Source organism: Gracilinanus agilis, chromosome 3 (assembly GCF_016433145.1).
Source record: "Gracilinanus agilis isolate LMUSP501 chromosome 3, AgileGrace, whole genome shotgun sequence".
In the NCBI taxonomy this organism is placed as follows: domain Eukaryota; kingdom Metazoa; phylum Chordata; class Mammalia; order Didelphimorphia; family Didelphidae; genus Gracilinanus; species Gracilinanus agilis.
Window position 1 is genome coordinate 509657470 of NC_058132.1, and position 19051 is coordinate 509676520.

The 19051-nt window shown below is 35.2% G+C and overlaps 1 protein-coding gene across 1 annotated transcript in view; it reads right to left on the reverse strand.

Moving 5' to 3' along the window:
* Positions 1-19051, reverse strand: part of COL4A2 (collagen type IV alpha 2 chain) — a 273590-nt gene that overhangs the window by 88812 nt on the left and 165727 nt on the right. Inside the window, exons 7-16 of the mRNA XM_044670533.1 lie at positions 17529-17645; positions 14903-14974; positions 12852-12887; positions 12552-12614; positions 10646-10681; positions 7016-7057; positions 6265-6363; positions 2815-2850; positions 1558-1608; positions 181-225 (exon numbers count right to left, since the gene is read on the reverse strand). Of these exons, the coding sequence (XP_044526468.1) occupies positions 181-225; positions 1558-1608; positions 2815-2850; positions 6265-6363; positions 7016-7057; positions 10646-10681; positions 12552-12614; positions 12852-12887; positions 14903-14974; positions 17529-17645 (597 nt within the window). The remainder of the gene's footprint in view (positions 1-180; positions 226-1557; positions 1609-2814; positions 2851-6264; positions 6364-7015; positions 7058-10645; positions 10682-12551; positions 12615-12851; positions 12888-14902; positions 14975-17528; positions 17646-19051) is intronic.

A 19051-nucleotide genomic window follows, 5' to 3' on the forward strand; every position in this document is an offset into this window, starting at 1 on the left:
TTATTCTGAAAGGTACCAAAGAGAGAGGAGCAGCAATGATATTGAATACTCAAATAGTGTTTTAAATGTTTACCATTAATGAAAGTTTGATGTGGCTTTTATTATTTATGTGTGTTGTTTTTTGGTAATCTGAAGACATCTCACTTACAGAATACACTGACTTTAGCATCCCACACTTACTTTCTGTCCTGGATCTCCTTGTTCACCATTAAGGCCTGGCCAACCCTGAATTGACAGAAAACCAACATTAGTAATGGTTTCAAATGCACCACTGGGAAAGAAAACATCTGAATAACAGTGAGACACTATTATAGGACATGCTTTCCCTTCTCCTTTAAATTACACTTAAACTTTTAAGGGACTTTTAAACTTAAAAAAGATAGTAACTTTAAAACATGATGTGTTTGGTATAAAACTAGTTCTGCGTGGTGAGAAATGAATGGTGATGAACTATTGGGTGTGAGACACAGCAAGAAGGTATCAGAGAACCACAGGTGACTGTGGACTTCCATTTTGGTGAAAATAGCTCAATTATACCTGGAGGGAGAGATGAAACTTATTTTTACATCCTACATTTTTAAATTCTAGACTAGTGGATGTACCTTAGGAATTATTTCATTTTTAGAGAAGAGGCTATATGACAAAATATATTTTCCCAAGTCAAGAATTTTTTGTTGGTTTGTTCTATAGTTAATATATCTGGTTTAACCTTTTCATTCATTTCTTCCAATGACTTATCTTATTCTTTTGTTTCTATCTCCTCCATATGAGAGAAATCCAGTTTAAAAAGCAGTATAACCCCATGGGGTGCATTGCAATTGTCCTAGCTCATATGAAAACAGAGATGTGGGAATCAATGGTTTATGGGGATTATTCTGCAACAGTTCTTTATATCAGAAAATAATGTGCGCATTCAAATGAGGGGACAAACATATAGCCCCAAAGTAAATATTGGGCATTGTTTTCAAAGCTAAAGCTATTCATTTGCATGCCATATTTTCCTGAGAAAGAAATCTTGTAATTTCTGTATGAATAAAATAATTTTTAGATCCCCTTTTCCCTTCATATGAATTATTCCTTAGCAAACTGCCATATGCATTCAATTAAAACACGATGTCCCTAAGACTAACTGAAAAAAACTTATGGATCAGATTTCTGTAGAGGTCTAGAAAAGGAGCAAAAAGCCAATGAGCTCAGTTCTACTGCCACATTCTGAAAGATACATGGAAGTTTGGGTACATGAACTGTGTGGAACAAAGAGAAGGGAGGGAAATTGATTATAGAAATTTAAAGACTATTAGAAAGAAAGATGTTGTTTATTTTTTAAGAATTTTGGTTATTTTAGGAACTAATTTTCATACAAACATTCCTTACTTACATGGAGTTCAGGCCAATGTGGAAAGACCCCCAGACCTAAAAATGTCTCTGAATTCCAATTTTTTGGATTGTAAAGCCATGGTAGCTAGAAAATGCCTCAGTGGAAATACTTCAGCTTTTATTCCCACATACCACCAAATTTAAATTAAAAAAATTATATTTATAAAGTAAGTGATTTACCCGTTGTCCTGGAAAGCCCACTATTCCTTCTTCACCTTTTTCTGAATATCCCTGGGGGAACAAGTAGAAAGTACATTAGTATATGATTTAGCATATGGTATTTATTCTAATTGATAGTGTAACTGACCCTTTATTACTCCAGAAGGCTCAGCCTTCTATTTTTTTAAACAGAGCCTCCCCAGGCTAAACTTCTAATTTTCCCCAGTTTTTCTTTACAATTCCCCAGAAATATCTTCCCTTCTATGTTCACTCTACCCCTAGAATCCATGCCGGACTTCATACTTTGGAAATACTCTCTCCCCTAGCAGTTTCTCCCTCTGGCTAGTTCCCTCCAGAACCTTCATTATAAAAAGGTGTCTCAAGCCAGCAGCATCTTCATTCCACTCCAGTTATACTCTTGAACCTCCTGGAGTTTCTCTATGATGCCTGTCCACTGGGTACTATTATCTCCTATCACTACCCCCTTTTCAGCTCTCTTTTATGTGTTTTCTTTTCCCATTAGAATGCAAATTTCCTTTTTTTAGAAAAACAGAATTTATTTACAAGTGTCATGTTCCTCCCTCCACTCTCCACATCACAGAAGGTAGAAGATAAATTCTGCAAGGGCAGAAACTCTTTCTGCTTGTATTTGTATTCCCAGAGCCTGGAAAATGATACGAGCTACATAAATACTTATTGACTGGCTTTGCTATAATTGCCCTATATAATGATGACATAATTTATAAGGTAGGATTAGAAGTTGTCTTGAAATATCACATGGGAAGAAATGATAGCAGGGGTCAGGAAAGACTTTCTAGTAGAACATAAGCTCCTTGAAGGCAAGTTTTATAACCCTAGTGCCTAGAATAGACCCTGACACATGGTACATACTTAATAAATTCAGGTTGAATTAATTCATTAAAAGCATCATGGAGTTAAAGCCACATTGCCTTAGGGCTTGTTGATCAATTGCCAATCCAACTGTGAGAACTGGAGCTTCTTCGCCTGTACATGTTGTGAAGCATCTGGGAATGTTTTGCAAATGATGGAATTGTTGGTTAGCTAATATTTGATATGCAGATTCATATCTGAAATTCTTTTCAAATTCATTACTTAGAAAAATTGAAAACAAGTAAAAAATGGATGAGAATCAAAGGTGACCTGATTAGTTTGTGATCAGAGCTTCTAGATATTTCAACATTTAAATTAAGAAAAACCTAAATAACAGCATTTTAAAAAAGACATGTCATGTGTAAGGATGTTTTATAGTTGACTTACTTTCCAGCCTGGCTCCCCCCAGTTTCCTTTTTCACCCTACAAAGAACACAAAAAGTAAAAGATAGTAAATAAACCAACAACACAAATATTTTAAAAGACACCAGATTTTATTTTATAAAATGAAATGTACCTAAGAAAACGATTCTTTTAGGGAGATTATTGTAGCTAGCTCTGATAGTAACAAAAATTTTGAGGAGAAAGCCTTTTATTTTAACATAGATAGCTAGGTGGTGCAGTGGATAGATTGCTGGGCCTAGAGTCAGGAAGACCTGAGTTCATATCTAGCCTCACACTCTTACTTAATCCTGTTCTAATTAATTAATTAAAGTAATAATTTTATTTTTAATAAAATAATATTATAATCTGTATATAAAATAATAATAAATAAATCTAATAAATAATTTAATTAATCCTGTCTTAATTAATCAGTCACTTCATCCTGTTTACCTCAGTTTCCTCATCTATTAAATGAGCTAGAAAAGGAAATAGCAAACCACTCTAGTATCTTCACCAAGAAAACCCCAAATGGAGTGACAGAGTTGGACGTGACTAAAAATGACTTTAAACACTTAAAAAAATTAATGTTAAATAGATGGTTTTTAGGACTTGCAAGTTTATGAATTGTGGGCTCCATGATTTTGATAGTAAAATTAGAAATATTTTGGGTATCTTTATAAGGCATCTTATGAATCCCAAACTATAAAATTTGATGGGCTATGTAAAAATCATCTGTGGTAAAATCTTAATACTAGTCCTCTTATACCCTTATGGGTCCAAATTTGAAACACTATGGTAGCCATGGGCACTCAGGAGAAATCAACTAATTTTAGCTTTAGCTTAAATAAAACATAATTGTGAAGGTTAATCTAATGTTGAGACATAAAGAATTCATTACTACCCTGAATATAAGCACATTGAGATGAGCTTCTGTTTGAAATGATCATTTTCTTTGTTCTCCTCCCTTGGCGAGGATAATAAATAAATTTGAAAATTATTACTTTCTTATATGAGGATTCCCTGTCCTTTGGAAAAGTAATAATAGATTTAATATGAATAATGATGCTGTAATTTATAACAATTATAATAACAACTATTTATATTGCAGTTTTAAGATTTGTGAAGTATTTTACATTCGATATCTAAGTGTTCCTCACAATAATTCTGTGAGGTGGGCATTATTATTATTCTCATTTTAGAGATGTGGAGACTTGGGCTCAGAGAGACTAAATGATTTGCAGAGATATTAATGACTTATCCAGGGTCTATTTAAGATAGAATTTTGATCAGTCTTTCTGTTTACAAAATTAGCACTTGATAACTATACTATAATGCAAATGTAGAATATTCAACTCATAGGTTTTTTTAAACTAAAAATTCAACATTTACATATTGTTCCTAGCAGCTTTATTGAAGTAAATTGAATTTGGCCAGTCATGTATTCCTTGGTGAAATATTTTTACTTAATGATAACTAAAGAGTTTCCCAAATGCTAATTTGTTACCTCTCACATCTTCTCTATGCAGGGAGCTTTATTTATTTTTTTCTGGGTTATATACATATTATCATGCAAAACATATTTCCACAATGCTCATTTTTATAAATGAATAATATTATAAAACCCAAACCCCAAAACATAGACCCAAATGAACAAGTGAAAAATCATATGCTTTCATTTGCCTTTTGGCTCCAACAGTTCTTTCTCTGGAGATGGATAGCATTCTTTGTCCTATGTCCCTAAGAATTGTTCTGGATCATTGTATTATGAGAGTAGCTAAGTCTTTCACAGTAGATCATTGTACCATATTGCTGATACTGTGTACAATGTTTTCCTGGTTCTGCTTATATCACTCTGTATCAGTTCATGAAGGTCTTCTCAGATTTTTCTAAAATCATCCTGTTCATCATTCCTTATAGCACTATTGTGAAGGTATTCCATCACCATCATATACCACACTTTGTTCAGTCATTCCCAATTGATGGGGCCTCCCTTCAATTTCTAACTCTTTGCCATCACAAAAAGAGCAGCTTTAATATTTTTGTACAAGGAGATCTTTTCCCATTTAAAAAAATCTCTTTGGGATACAGATCTAGTAGTGGTATTTCTATGTAGTTAATTTTAAGAATTATCACTTTATGTCTGTAGACAGACCAAGAGTTAAGTGGTTATATCCAAAATTCATGACACTTCTCCAAATGTTAAGAATAAAGAATAAAATAGTTAAGAATAAAAAAGTTTCCTAATTCCAACTATAATTTAATCAATCCTGAATCTGAATAATGAAAATAATTTAATGAAAATCTTTGTACTTTTACTATATATCTGTATATAAAAGACTTGACTTGGAAATGCTTATTTTATTTCAGTTCCTAAAAGTATCTTTTAAAGAAGATGATTTGTTTTTCTCCTTCTCCTCCCCATCCAGCCACCTTCTCTATTCATCCTCTCCCTTCCCAACTTTTCTTTTATTCTCCTCCTCTCCATCTCCTTCCTCTCTTTCTTTTGCTCTTTCTCCCAAGGAAAAAAAAGAATAAAAATTATTATTAAGAATTGCAGAGGAGGCAACTAGGTGGCTCAGTGGATAAAGAGCCAGGCCTGGAGATGGGAGGTCCTGGAGTCAACTCTAGTCCCAGATACTTCCCAGATGTGTGACCCTCGACAAATCACTTAACCCCAATTGACTAGCCCTTGCTGTTCTTCTGCCTTGGAACCAATATTTAGTATTGATTCTAAGAAGGTAAAGGTTAAAAAAAAAGAACTGTAGAGACTGAGTGAAGTGAATTTAACTGACACTCAATGAAAAAATTTTGCTCCATTGATAATGTTGAGAAAATATAGTGAGGGTGAGTTGGTTAGAAAGACTTGAGTTCAAATCAAGTCTCAGACATTTCCTAGCTATGTGACCTAGAGCAATTCAATTAACCTTGTTTGCCTCAGTTTCCTCATCTGTTAAATGGACTGAAGGAGGAAAAGGCAAACCAACTCTAGAATCTTTGCCAAGAAAATCCCAAGTGGGATCACAAAGAGTTGGACAGGACTGAAACAACTGAATAATTTTACAGAATTTAGTTTTCCATTATAACAAAAGCTAAATATGTTTCAGTTCCTATAAATTAAGCTTAGAATTTATGCTGTATTCATAGGTCACCAGGAGCATTTTAAGTACATAAGAAAAAATTCTTAGGGTTTTGAAATGTCACATTGCCTTTAATGTAACACAATTTCTATATTATATTAGAGTGGCAGCAATGCTTAATAACATCACAGTAATTGAATGGTATGTTATCTATTTGGTGCCTTCTTAATAGCTGTAAAGGAAAGAATATTTGCTAGATTATTGTTGAATTCTTTTACTGAATGCTGTTTTTCCTTGCTCAAGCTCATAAAAGGTTACGATTTCACAAAGTTACTTATTTCAAATTATTCAGTGAATTTCAATGCAGCATCATTACCTTATATTGGTCTGGTTGGTCCACTACATTATCAATAATGGAAGTAGCTCGGTCACCATCTGATGGAAGTCCAGTGGGTCCTGCTCGTCCGATGTCACCCTATTGGACAGTGATAAACAACAATTTAGCAGTGGAAGGAATAGTTTTTCAAGAAGAGTTGTTTGCTTGTAAAGAAAGAGCATTTTTTGATGAACTTTAGGGGTGGCTTGTATATTAGGACTGAATTATTATGACTGTAAGTTTATGGTTAATTGTCCTGATTTGTTCCGCTTTAGAGGTAATATAATGTTTTCTTGCCTCAAGACCTGATATAGAATATGTTCCTTTAACTGCTAATGGTTTCCTTCAGGTGAGATTCTGAGTTTTTTGATTACCTATTTCAGTGTCTCACATTCTTCTAAAAATCCTTCACAGTAAGGATATTGACTTACTTCAGAGGTCTATTAGTCATCAATTAAGTCTAATTCTCAATGTTATGAGTGAACCAGACTTTGATTAAGTTTTTCATTCAATTCTTTTTTTTTTTTTTAACGAATATCAGTTACTGGAGCAAACCAACCCCATGTGCTTCTGCACTGTCACAGTGAAGAACTGGACTCCTCATTTTAGGCAAAATAATTCAAATGTTCATTATTTTCATCATCATCTGACAAAGGCATAGCAAGTCAGTTATGAAAAGAATTATTTTCTAAGTGTTCAACATAAATAATTTGCTTTCTCTCCGTGCTTTGGTTTGGCATCATTTCTTTACCTTTTCACCTTTTTCTCCATAAAAGCCAAGGCCTCTGTTGCCCTGAAAAGAGAAACAATTTTTAGTAGGTAGATAACATTGAACAAATGGGCAACTGGGTGGCACAGTGGATAGAGTGCTAGACCTGGAGCCAGGAAGACCTGAGTTCAAATCTAGTCTCAGATATTCCTAGCTATGTGACCCTAGGCAAGTCACTTAATCCTGCTTGCCTCAGTTTCCTCATCTGTCAGATGAACTGGAGAAGGAAATGGCAAACCATTCCAGGATCTTTGCCAAGAAAATCCCAAATGAGATCACAAAGAGCTGGACAAGGTGGAAACATTGAACAACAATATTGAACAAAAAAAAGTCTTCACAGTGAAATACAAAGAGTGTTCACTAAAACTCTAGTTCTCTGAAACATTATTGGCATCATTAGAGAGAAAACTGAGAATATATAATATTTTGGCTTCATTTCAATGAAACCAACAGTGAGAAAAGAGTTTCTATTTCCACAAATAAATATATATATATATATATATAGTATTCATGTTTGAGCTCAAATTATTATACACAACTTGTTCAGGAACAATGAGCTACTATAGATAAATTGTGTTCTAAATTCCTTCTGTCATACTTGAGATTATATGTGAAGGACTGAAATTAAGCAGTTTAGAAAAATAGTCTCATAAATAAATGGTTGACTATTCCATACCACAAGGATAACTGCCACCATTCAGGCCAGATGAATATTTATCTTATTCACTGGTGATTTTTCAGAAATTCTCTAACTTTCTTTGGGAAGTTAGAGTATAAAAGAAGTTCATTTTATTCTCTAAATTTGCTTTACCCACAATGTGAACCTATTTCATATTTCTCTAGGGAGCTAGAGAACAGCTTGTACTAGTTACATGATGAGCCTTCATATATCTGATGGCCATTTATTATTTGTTCTCCTGCTAGCCAGTCTCTTCTTTCCCTAATTTCTCACAGGACCTATGTTCTCATTTTCCCCCTTTAAATATATCTTTCTCCTTTAATATGCATGAGTTTTCTCCAACTTTTTCATATTTTTCTTAAATTTTAAGACCCAAACTATACTCCATAGGCCAGGTATTCAGTTCTAATACAAGGAGAGAATTCCATCAAAGTTCTTATATTGCTATTCATTGTACTGCTTATATATAAAATTTTTTCATAAATATGTATATGTGTATATATTTATACATATGTATATATCCAGCTATCCTCCTCCTCCTCCTCTTCTCTCTCTCTCTGTCTCTGTCTTTGTCTCTCTCTCTCTCTTCTCTCTGTCTCACTCACACTCTCTCTCTCTCTCATGTGTAAACCCAGAGAGGGGGAAAAAAAAGAAAAAAGAGGAGAAACCACAATTCTGTGCACGAAATGGATACTTTCTCCATCTCTAATCTTTCTATCTTTTTTCTTTTCCTCTCTTCTATATTCACATGCTTCCCACAAGATCCCATTTGATCTTTCTCTCCAAAATATTATTTCTTTCAGGGTCATTTGTTTTATGAAGACAAAAATTAATTATTTCCTTAATTTTTGCTTTCACTCTATTTCCCACCAGGTAGGAAGCTGAGATCAAAGCAGAAAAGTGAAACCAGCCTAGCTTGGAACTGGATGAATTTTAGATCTTTGCATCTTCTCTGTTTCCTTTCTCTTACCCTCCCTCCCTCTGTACTTCTTTTCCTCCCTTCTTGCTTCATCTGGTCCTAGAAGCAATCAGGAAATGACAGTGTCAGGAGGTGAGGAGAGCTGTTTGTATTTGAAGAAGCAAAGAGAGATCTGAAGCTCTGGGGTTATGTTTGGGGGCTTGGATGTCGCTTTTTTGGCCAAGGTTGGCCTGCCCTACATCCGCTCCTCTTGGCTCTGGTACTTTCCCATCCTGCTTAAGCCTGCAGCCCCATGGGGATCAGTTTAACAGCCAAGGAAGGCGAGTTCCAGCAAGCTCTTGTTTAATTCACTGGAGGCAGTGTCAGCCATGAGTTGACCACATCAGTGGGAAGTTCTATAGGGAAAACTAGGTATATTTAGAGATTCAAGTCTTGAAGAGATTCTACATGTGGCTGATGTCTGGATATTTGTCGTAAAGCCACTTACATGTTTTGCAGTACCTTGGCTAATACAGTCACCCATGGAGCACATTCTTTTTGTTTTGGATCATCTATTCAAATCATCACAGAATGAAAGATTTAGGTCAGGAAGGGACCTTAGAGATCATCAGTCCAGCTCCCTTAAATAAGAATGATGTCTAGAGAGATTAGGAGACTTGCCCAGTGTCACAGAGCTGGTGGGTGTTAAACTAGGTCTTCCTGACTCCAAGTCCAATGCTCTACTCACTATCCCACAGTTATGTTCAAGTCAGAGCATATCCGCCAAGGTTCTAAGCTGATGTCCCATCCTGACATGCCCTATTGGCTTCATGATCATGTTTTAGAGTGTTTGAGGTGGATGTGATTCCAGAGGTCCATCCACTTCATTTTAGAGAGATTCTTGAAGTGACTTTCCTCCTCTGTCAACATCAACTAAACCAGTGACAAAAAGCTTGAGGCCCTAGCTCATTAGGTAACGACCATAGTAGGACCATGTTTATATTCAGAAAATAAGAATTTCAGTGGTCCTTCAAAGAAAAATTTCTGTTTGTTCAAGTTACCACTAACAGGTATGTATAAAATATTTTTTATACCTCATATTATTCTTATCAGTTGTAATATGCATTTATAGACCAGCCTGAGGCTTTAAAAATAAAAAAAAAACCAAGTATCTACCAACTAAGAAAAATATGTTAACAGAATAGTTCTATGATTTAAAAATAAAAAAAAAAACCTCATACCTTTATATCTGAGAATAGGTACTAAGTAAAAGGTTCCAAGGCAGAAGAGCTAGGCAATTGAAGTTAAATGACTTGCCTGAAGGTCAAACAGCTAGGAAATTTGTTATATGATTTAAAAAAATTCATGAGAGGGAAAAGAGAACAAACAGTTTTACTGGTCCTACTACCTGCCAGTCACTGTATTAAATGATTTTAAATATTATCTCATTTGATTCTTACAAAAACCTTGTGAGATAGGTGGTCATTATCCTCATTTTACAGTTGAGGAAATTTAGGCAGATAGAGGTTAAATGACTAGTCCAGGATCACACAATTACAGTAAGTGTTTGAGGACAGATTTCAGCTCAGTTGTATTTAACTCTAGGTCTAGAATTCTGTACCACCTAGCTTTCAAATAAGGTTGTTCAATGAGAGAGAGAGAGAGAGAGATAGAGATAGAGATAGAGAAACAGAAACAGAGAGATAGAGAGAGAGACAGACACAGAGAGACAGAGACAGAAAGAGATAAATAGAGATAGAGAAACAGAGACAGAGAGACAGAGAAACCAAGACAGAGAGAGATAGAGATAGAGAAACAGAGATATAGAAATAGAGAGAGACAGAGACACAGAGAGACAGAGACAGAGAGACAGAGACAGAGAGAGAAACTGAGACAGAAAGAGATAGAGAGAGATAGAGACAGAGATAGACAGAGAGAGGAAGAAGGAGAAGGAGGAGAATGGAGGAGAAGAAGAAAGGAGAAAGGAAAAGGGAGAAGAGGAGAAGGGCGCAGAGGAGAGAAGAGGGAGACTTACTGGTTGTCCTTTTGGTCCTGGAGGTCCAGGAGGTCCCTACAGAAATACAAAGATAATTTGTTAATTAAATTCTCTATGGAAAAGACTGACAAAATTTATTGAAATATGATAATTCAATAATTCACTAAATATTAAAATATACTGTAGCATCTACAGAGGTTTACCACACATTTGCTTTAGGCATGGGCACATGACTGTGGAGAGGTAATGAGTGGGGTCATCTAAATAATGCAGATCTATTCTTTAGCCCTAAATAGCTGCTTTCAGTTTGGTTCTTATTCACTTGTTAACTCTTTCTGAGCTCATCCATTGACTCCATTTAATTGTTCTGCCCCAAGTATTTGATGGAGGGCACCTCCAGAACAGGAATTTTATCCTTTACTATTCCTTGTAATTCCTCCCAACATCCAGTATTCCTGACTATAATTCTGTGGGACAGTCCATTCATCAATCAAGAGCGCCACATGTCATTTAGTAAAGCATCCTAGTAGAAATGAACACATTGTTTAAGAGGCAGCATTTAAATACACCAGAACATAAGGAAGCAGAGGCTGTTGGCCTTTTAAAAGGAAACTCAAAACTTTAATCCAAACTCCCAAAGCTTTCTATTAAAATAGCTAAAAACTATATAGAAAAAGCAGCCATCTGAAATATGCTGCCTTAGGTTACTGTGACTCAAGCTTCTCCTTTGTGAAACACAAGGACATTAAAATTCACCTTCAAACACTGCTATTCTGTGTGTGTAGGTGAGTGTATATGTACCAAATTATGTGCTCAGAGGGCTAGGTATATCTTAATGTCACTGGAATATGATATTCCTAATATTCTTGGCTAAGCTCCATTAAGAACAGCTACTAGTGGCAGACATACATATTGGATGATCACAGTGACAGGACGACTGCTTAAGAAAACAAAGTCCTTCACCCTTCTTATTATCAGATAAACATAGGCCTGGAAAGAACTTCATGACATAATCTGGACCAGCCTTGCAACTCACAATAGGACAGAATTTAAATCTTCCCAGATTCATGTGTTGATAAACACCTTCAAGATTTCCAGGAGATTAGACGTTATAATTCATCTTCATATCTTGATTCAGTATTTTATACTGCTTCCTATCTGATTTAGTTTAAGTCTCCTGTTGCAGTTTACGCCAAGTTTCTCTTATTTGACCCGCTGGAAGGTGTGAGATTCAGAAAGCAACCAGTTCTCAAAACATTTAAGATTGGTTTCTAGTCAGTTTATCTCTTAAGTCAAGTGTGTGATATTGGAGAGATTAAGTGGAGAACGGTGCCTTCTCTATAGACACAAATGATTTTCTTGTCCCTAATCCTCTCCCTTGCATGACTTTGGCAACATGCCCCATCACATCTTACCCTACCTATTTATTATATTGGCAGGATGGGACATCATACTGTACTACCACTCTACCAAATAACATCGAATCTCCTTTCTCCGAGGAGATATCCCCATCTAGCAACGCATGATGCTAAATTGCTTATCCTTTATTGTCAGGCATGCAGGGTTGCTTCAATCCAGGGACATTTGAAAGAGCAAACTTCAGCTTTCTTTATCCAAAGATACTAGGTTTGTGCTTAAGGCATAGTACCCAACAGTTAAGTAGGGCTAGACAGGTATTGTTTTTCACTTATCGGTCAAAGTATCCACGTACCACCAAGACAAAATCTGTCTTCCCCAGGATAACCTGGTGACAGTTTCAAGTCTTATTAAAAATCTACTTTGATCAAAAGGACATATAAGAATAGATTCAGTTTTTTGTTTGTTTTGTTTATTTATTTTTGGCTTTGCTGTTTTCTACAATGAAAGTGTGTATTGCTTTATAGGTAGAGACCTATATAAGTGGGAGCAAAAGAGAGAACTGAATTGATGTGTTAAGTTGACTTACTGGTCGCCCAGGGGCTCCGGCAGGACCCATTTTTCCTGGATTGCCAGGATGACCTGGAGGTCCCTACATAAATATAACAAAAGAATATTTTATTTTATTATTTTTTTAAATTTTGCATATTTTCCCATGGTTACATGATTCATGATTCCACCCCCTTCACTCCCCCTTCCTGGAGCTGACAAGCAGTTTAACTGGGTTAGACATGTATCAGAAAAGAATATTTTTAAAAGAAGAAGAATATTATTTTGAGTGCTATGGTTAATCAAAGTAGTCAAAGTAATATTTTTAAAAGAAACTTACTTGTAAACCGAAAAAACCAGGTTCACCTGGATCGCCCTAATGAAGATAAAACATACAAATAAGATTCAGAGTATTGATCATTTTAGGGAGGATTATTCTGTTGATTTTAACATTAAAATTTTTGAGATAGAATAGATTCCACATATTGCAATTTAATTTAGCTTTTAATTCAACTTTGCAATTAAGCACAAACATTCGTTGTGAGGGTTACTTTTTTTTTTAAATTCTCCTTTATTATGAACTTGATAGTTATGAACAAACACATATATTTCCACATTCAAAGAACAGAAGAAAAAAAGACCACATATGAAATTGCAAATCTCCATTATATGCAGTTTAAAAAACATATATATTTGAAATTTAACATGGTAATTCCAACATTGCTTTGCTTGTCTGGATCCCATTCTACATTTTCTTTTGCTCTATTATTTGTATTTTTAAATGATTCATCAATATTATTTTCGTTCTTTATTTCTTTTTTGATGGGATTATCATAACCTTATTTTGTTTCAAAATCCTCCTGTTCAACAAGAAACTAATAAACTTAAAAATTCCCCCCCCTTCCTCAAGAAGGCTTGATTTAAAAAAATGTTATTCTCACTACAGAAGGTATATAAGTACAAGAAATAAAATCTACATTATTATTCTTTACACAGAAATTATTGCAGTATTTGTTAAGTATAAAGGATTGAGCAAGGCTTCTAGATCTTCATGATTACCAAACAGATTGTTATATTTATTAATTGGAGAGTGATTCTCCATAAAGTATGCCCATTATGAGCAAAAAAAGAATAAAGTGGTGATTCTTGGGCAAATGCATTAGGAATCATGGAAATGGTTCTATCACTTAAAACAGAAGACATTTCCACTTGGATGTCCCACCCCCACCTTATGTTCACCATATTACAAATTTGACATTTACTTTTCTCCTCAAAACCTTTCCCTAATCCTGGCTTCCTGATTTCTCTCTGTATCTTCCACTTTTTCTGTCTCTGTTAATCCAAAGAAAAGGTTTTCAATAGAGAAATGAGAGGGCTGATTGTATGTTCATGGTATATTAGTTCCATGACGGTGTGAAGGATTATTTAGAGCTGAGATGCTCTAAATGGGAAGATGGGAAGGCATTTGACAAGGCAGATGGGAGTGAAAGTCTATACCAGTGACTCCCAAAGTGGGTGCTACTGTCCCCTGGTGGGTGCTGCAGCGATCTAGGGGAGTGGTGATGGCCACAGGTGCATTTATCTTTCCTATTAATTGATATTAAAATTAAAAAAAATTAATTTCCAGGGGGATAAGTAATATTTTTTTCTGGAAAGGGGGCGGTAGGCCAAAAAAGTTTGGGAACCACTGGTCTATACCAACATGGTGACAGTGTGAATAAGGAGGATAGGACAGATGCATTAACTATTGTGGAAGTAAGGTTAAGTTTAGTCCTTTCTCTATTATGACTCATTAAGCATCTTAACAGTTACAAATCAATGAATGAAAAAGTAAATGAAACAACGCTTCACGTTAGCTAACAGAAGCTACTAGGAAACAAGAATGTTTGAGATAGATATATTCCTTATATCAATAGTTATTTTCATGAACATCTTTTGAACAAAATCATTAAATTTTATTTTCTCTTTATTTGTATTCATTGTGAGAAGGTGGGAGCCAGATAAACAAGAAACTTGGGGAAATAGAATGGCTTTGTCTAAAGTTGTGCTTTGCATCAGTCTGAGACGCTAGTGGTGCTATTAATCTCAGCCTGAAATTACAGAAAGGCATGAAAGATGTAGTTTTTTTTTTATGTACTTCCTAGTCTGAATTTGAAAGGGATGCTTTTCTACTTGCTTTAGGGTGCTATGAATTCTCTGAGTATGTTTCATATTCAAATATAAGCAAAGCAGTACATTACAAATGGAAGTTTTTTTTTCATTATTCAATCTTTAGGATTCTTACACTACTGTCTTTTCCTATTATTTCATATAAATTAGAATTAATGGCATCCAAGTTCAACAACAAATACTGAGTTATTTAACTACCTTTAATATTGGTTGGATACTTACCCTGTATCTGTCTCGGTCAGCCTGGGAAAATGCGTAGGGTTCGCCTTTCTGACCTTTTGGTCCTTGTGGTCCCTAAATAAGCAAACAGATAAAATATAAAATATGCAACAACCACCAAAAATGCACATTTTTTCAATAGACAGTAATGTTTTAGTGGGCCTAATTCTTAAATTTCCACTTCTATAGATAATATCTAGCTACCCTCAGAGAAGGAACATTTATCTAATTAGGATAGAGCATATGCTACTCTATTGCCTAATTTATAATTAACAACTGAATGAGTACTTAGTGGCAGAGTTACTTAGCTTTTTCTGTACCCCAAGCATCATATTTATATGTAATTATATTCCACTTTAATATCATATTATCTCAAATTGCAACTGTAATATATAAATTAATATAAAATATTTGTATCAGTCTTCTGAATATTAGTTCCTTAGTAAATGATTATATATATATATATATATTTTTTAAAAGATGACTGGGGACAGCCAGGTAGTACAGTGAATAGAGCTCCAGGTCTGGACTTGGGAGGACCTAGGTTCAAATCTGCCCTTAGAAACTTCCTAGCTGTGTGACCCTGGGTAAATCACTCAACTCCAACTGTCTAGCGTTTGCTGCTGTTCTGTCCTAGAATTAATACTAAGGCAGAATATAATTTTTTTAAATTATGGGCCATCCTCAGTTGACCTTATAATGGTCCAGAAAAACTGACACAATATTCTAAGTCCTTTAAGCACTGGGAAGAGTATGAGTTATTATTTCAACGACAGCATTCTTCTCTGATACAATCTGCATAGGGGTGCTCTGTGTGTGTGTGTGTGTGTGTGTGTGTGTGTGTGTGTGTGTGTGAAATCCAGTCATTAGTTTTGATTTGTAAACTGGCAGAGAGGAACCCAAGAGGGAAAATTGCTAAAGTATTTATACTTTATAAATATGCCAAAGGAGATGAGATTATAAGTAAAATTTAAATCCTAAATATTTCAAAAGATTTAGTGAGGGGTGCTCTCTCAATAACATAGATTGTCCCGCTTTTGTCATTATAGACGATTTCCACAAGTTGTTGAGGTCAAAAAATAAAAATTCATTTTTTAAGAGCCAACTTTCTGGCCATGAGTCTTTACAAATTTGGTTAGGTTGGTCCTTAGTCACTCAGTCTCTTATCCAGGGTCATTGGTAGGAGTGGCCAGTAATAAAAAAGCACGATAGAAATCAAGAACTCATGGTCACCAGCAAACTATAATGACACACTGACATATGTCTTTAATAGAAGATGAATAATTATTTTGCCCATAAGGCTCAATATACAAAGAAGACCACATTTAAAAATGAAGAAAAGCCCACTAGGCTAACGTAGGTATTGTGTAAAGATTAACCCTGTTCATCACAAGGTGATTACAGTCAAAAGAAAATAGCATCTAAAAGGAGAAACAAAAGTTATTAAGAGTTTTGCAATATGTTTAAAAAATCTTTCTAGGTTTATCAGTTTTAATATCTTTGTTGAACAGGTGGAAAAAGGTAAGAATATGAGAGGAGCCACTCTTCTCAAAGCATAAACACCAATTCAAAAGGGACAGAACGTGTTTGCTCTTTCTTATTATTTCTAAGGAGGGAGATGGGAAAGGATTATGATTTGGATCTAGGAAACTTATGTTTTGACTTTTCCTCAAAGTCATCTATGCTACCCTGGATTTTGAAGAGAAAGGTTTTTACAGGTGGTAGCTGTCATGATGGGAGAACAGCATCAGCTCACAAAAGTCAGAGGATATATGTAAGTGATTCCCTTTATATTTCTTTTTCAGACTTGTCTGACTCTTCATAATCTCATTTAGAGTTTTCTCAGCAAAGAGACTGGAGCCATTACTCTTTCCATTTCATTTTACAGATGAAGAAACAGAGGCCAAAAGGGTTCAGTGTTAACCCTTGCCGAAGGTTACACAGCTTGTAAATGTCTGAGGTCAGCTTTGAACTCGGGAAGATGAGTTTTTCCTGACTTCAGGTCTGGCACTCTATCCACTGCACCACCTGTCTGCCCTATTTTATTTCTACTTTAGGGGAAAATGGAAGCAATTTAAGTTGTCTCAAAAACGTGTAGAAACTAGGACAAAACAATTTTGAAGAAATATAATAAAGTAGTCGCTTTAAAAGAAAATATATGGTCACTACTTTGGGATATATTTTTTCCCCTAGGAAAAACTGATGGACTCAATATCTCTGGCTGCATATGTGCTATAACTAAATTAGCAAAAACCTCTTAAGAGTTATAATGTAACTAATTTCTCCTCCTAATGAATCCATAATGTTTCATGGAAATGTACAGAGTTTGGGTTATGGATCTTATAGCTCAGAAGGAATTTTAAAGATCACTTAGTTCAACCTCAATCATTTTATATATGAGGAAACTATAGTCAACAGAGCTCATGAGATTTGATAGTTGATACAGAAAGTTAATATCAGACGCACGATTTGCACCTGCATCTCCTGACTCCAAATTTACCAATCTTTCTAGTGTACCATAGCCACCTGAAGTAATATCTATGTTACTTAATGTTACTTAATCAAAGCCCACCACTTTCCCCAAATACAACAATTAATTGAAGCCTCTGAATTTGTAGTAGCTACTTACAGGAAGCCCAGGTAAACCCCCAGAACCTGGAGGTCCTTGTGTACCAGCATCTCCAGTGGTTCCATTGCAACCATCACTGCCTGGTCTTCCTCGGGGTCCACCTTGACCTGGATGACCCTTTGAATGGAAAAAAAAGTGTTAATGCCATCTGTTTCTAGTTTTCATTTTCCTGCCTCCACATAGTTTTTCGACATTCTCACAAGGAGTCCCAGGCTTGAATCCACAGGAAACCAATGTTCAAAAAAGAAGAAAAGGATACTTTATTTTAGCATAGATACAGCTGTAATCAGATGCCCGAGACATTATAAAAATAGTATCAAGCAAGGGTCTTTAGGGCAAATAGCTATGTTTTGGTTAAACTTAGAAGAGAAAAAAATATATTGAGGGTTCCCCAAATGCTCTTGAGGATTAGGAGGAATTGGGAGAGTTATTCTTTAAAAAAATCACTGAAAAAATGTCTTCATAAGAATAATACTAGCATTCAGCTCCTTTTTAGGTTTGGGACAGGTTTCTTGTTCATGTCTACACAGCATAACTGTGCTGTGCTTACTACTTCAGGATGGATTAAAATAATCAGTATGGAGTTCCTAAGGCTTCCAGATTCTAAACAAGAAATCCCCCAACTACAACTTGGATACAATCATGGCATGATATTCATTAGGGAGATGGCTTTGACTCCACTGTATTTTCTCGAGGACAAAATTTATTATATTTTATACTTTAAAGGAAAAGATTTGTTATACAACCTCCCAGATCCTTTCCATAGGAATGTTACTGATGATGGTTATTTTTTGTGGAATGGTGTGTTTGTTAAAAAAAGATTAAAACCATAAAACATTGACATGTGGCCAATAGTTCCTTCTCTAAGCCCTCTTTAAACAATAGAGTATGGTTGTATGGTTTGAAACTACTAGCAACATTTGTGGAGCTTGCCACAGTTTATGATTCTGTATCTTAGGTATTTATGCTCCATGAAACTTTAATTCAGGAAGATCCACTACATTTCTGAATGCCTTCCTCTGGATTTGATGTGTTTGCTTTTTTTTTTTTGGGCTGGTCTCTGTAATTTGAAATGAAACCCCAGTTTGTTCTTAGTTTAAGATTGTACTCTAAACAAAACTTCCAAATATTTTTGAACTTTAGGTCTACCTCTAATTCTTCGAAATACATTTCTCTGATGTGATTCCAGGATTCTTTTGCATATCACTTCTTGTATATACATCCTAAAGCTACAATTATCCCAAACTCTACTTTTGCTAGTTACCCAGCTATAGCAGGTGGCTATGATCCAAAGGAGCCAGTAAAGTCATATAGGTTTAATTACTTGTATCAGATTACTGTAGCTGAAGCAGGCTGGCCAACTCAACCATCACCCAGAGTCCTTGGATCATGGGCCACTTTTATCCCTTTGTACTTTGTAGTTCTTGGTGACCTCATGCTAACTCTTTCTGGCTTGGGCAGTTGTTCTTTCTTGTTTTAAATGAGTCTCTAAACCTGAGAAAATTCTTACTCTTGTCTCTCAC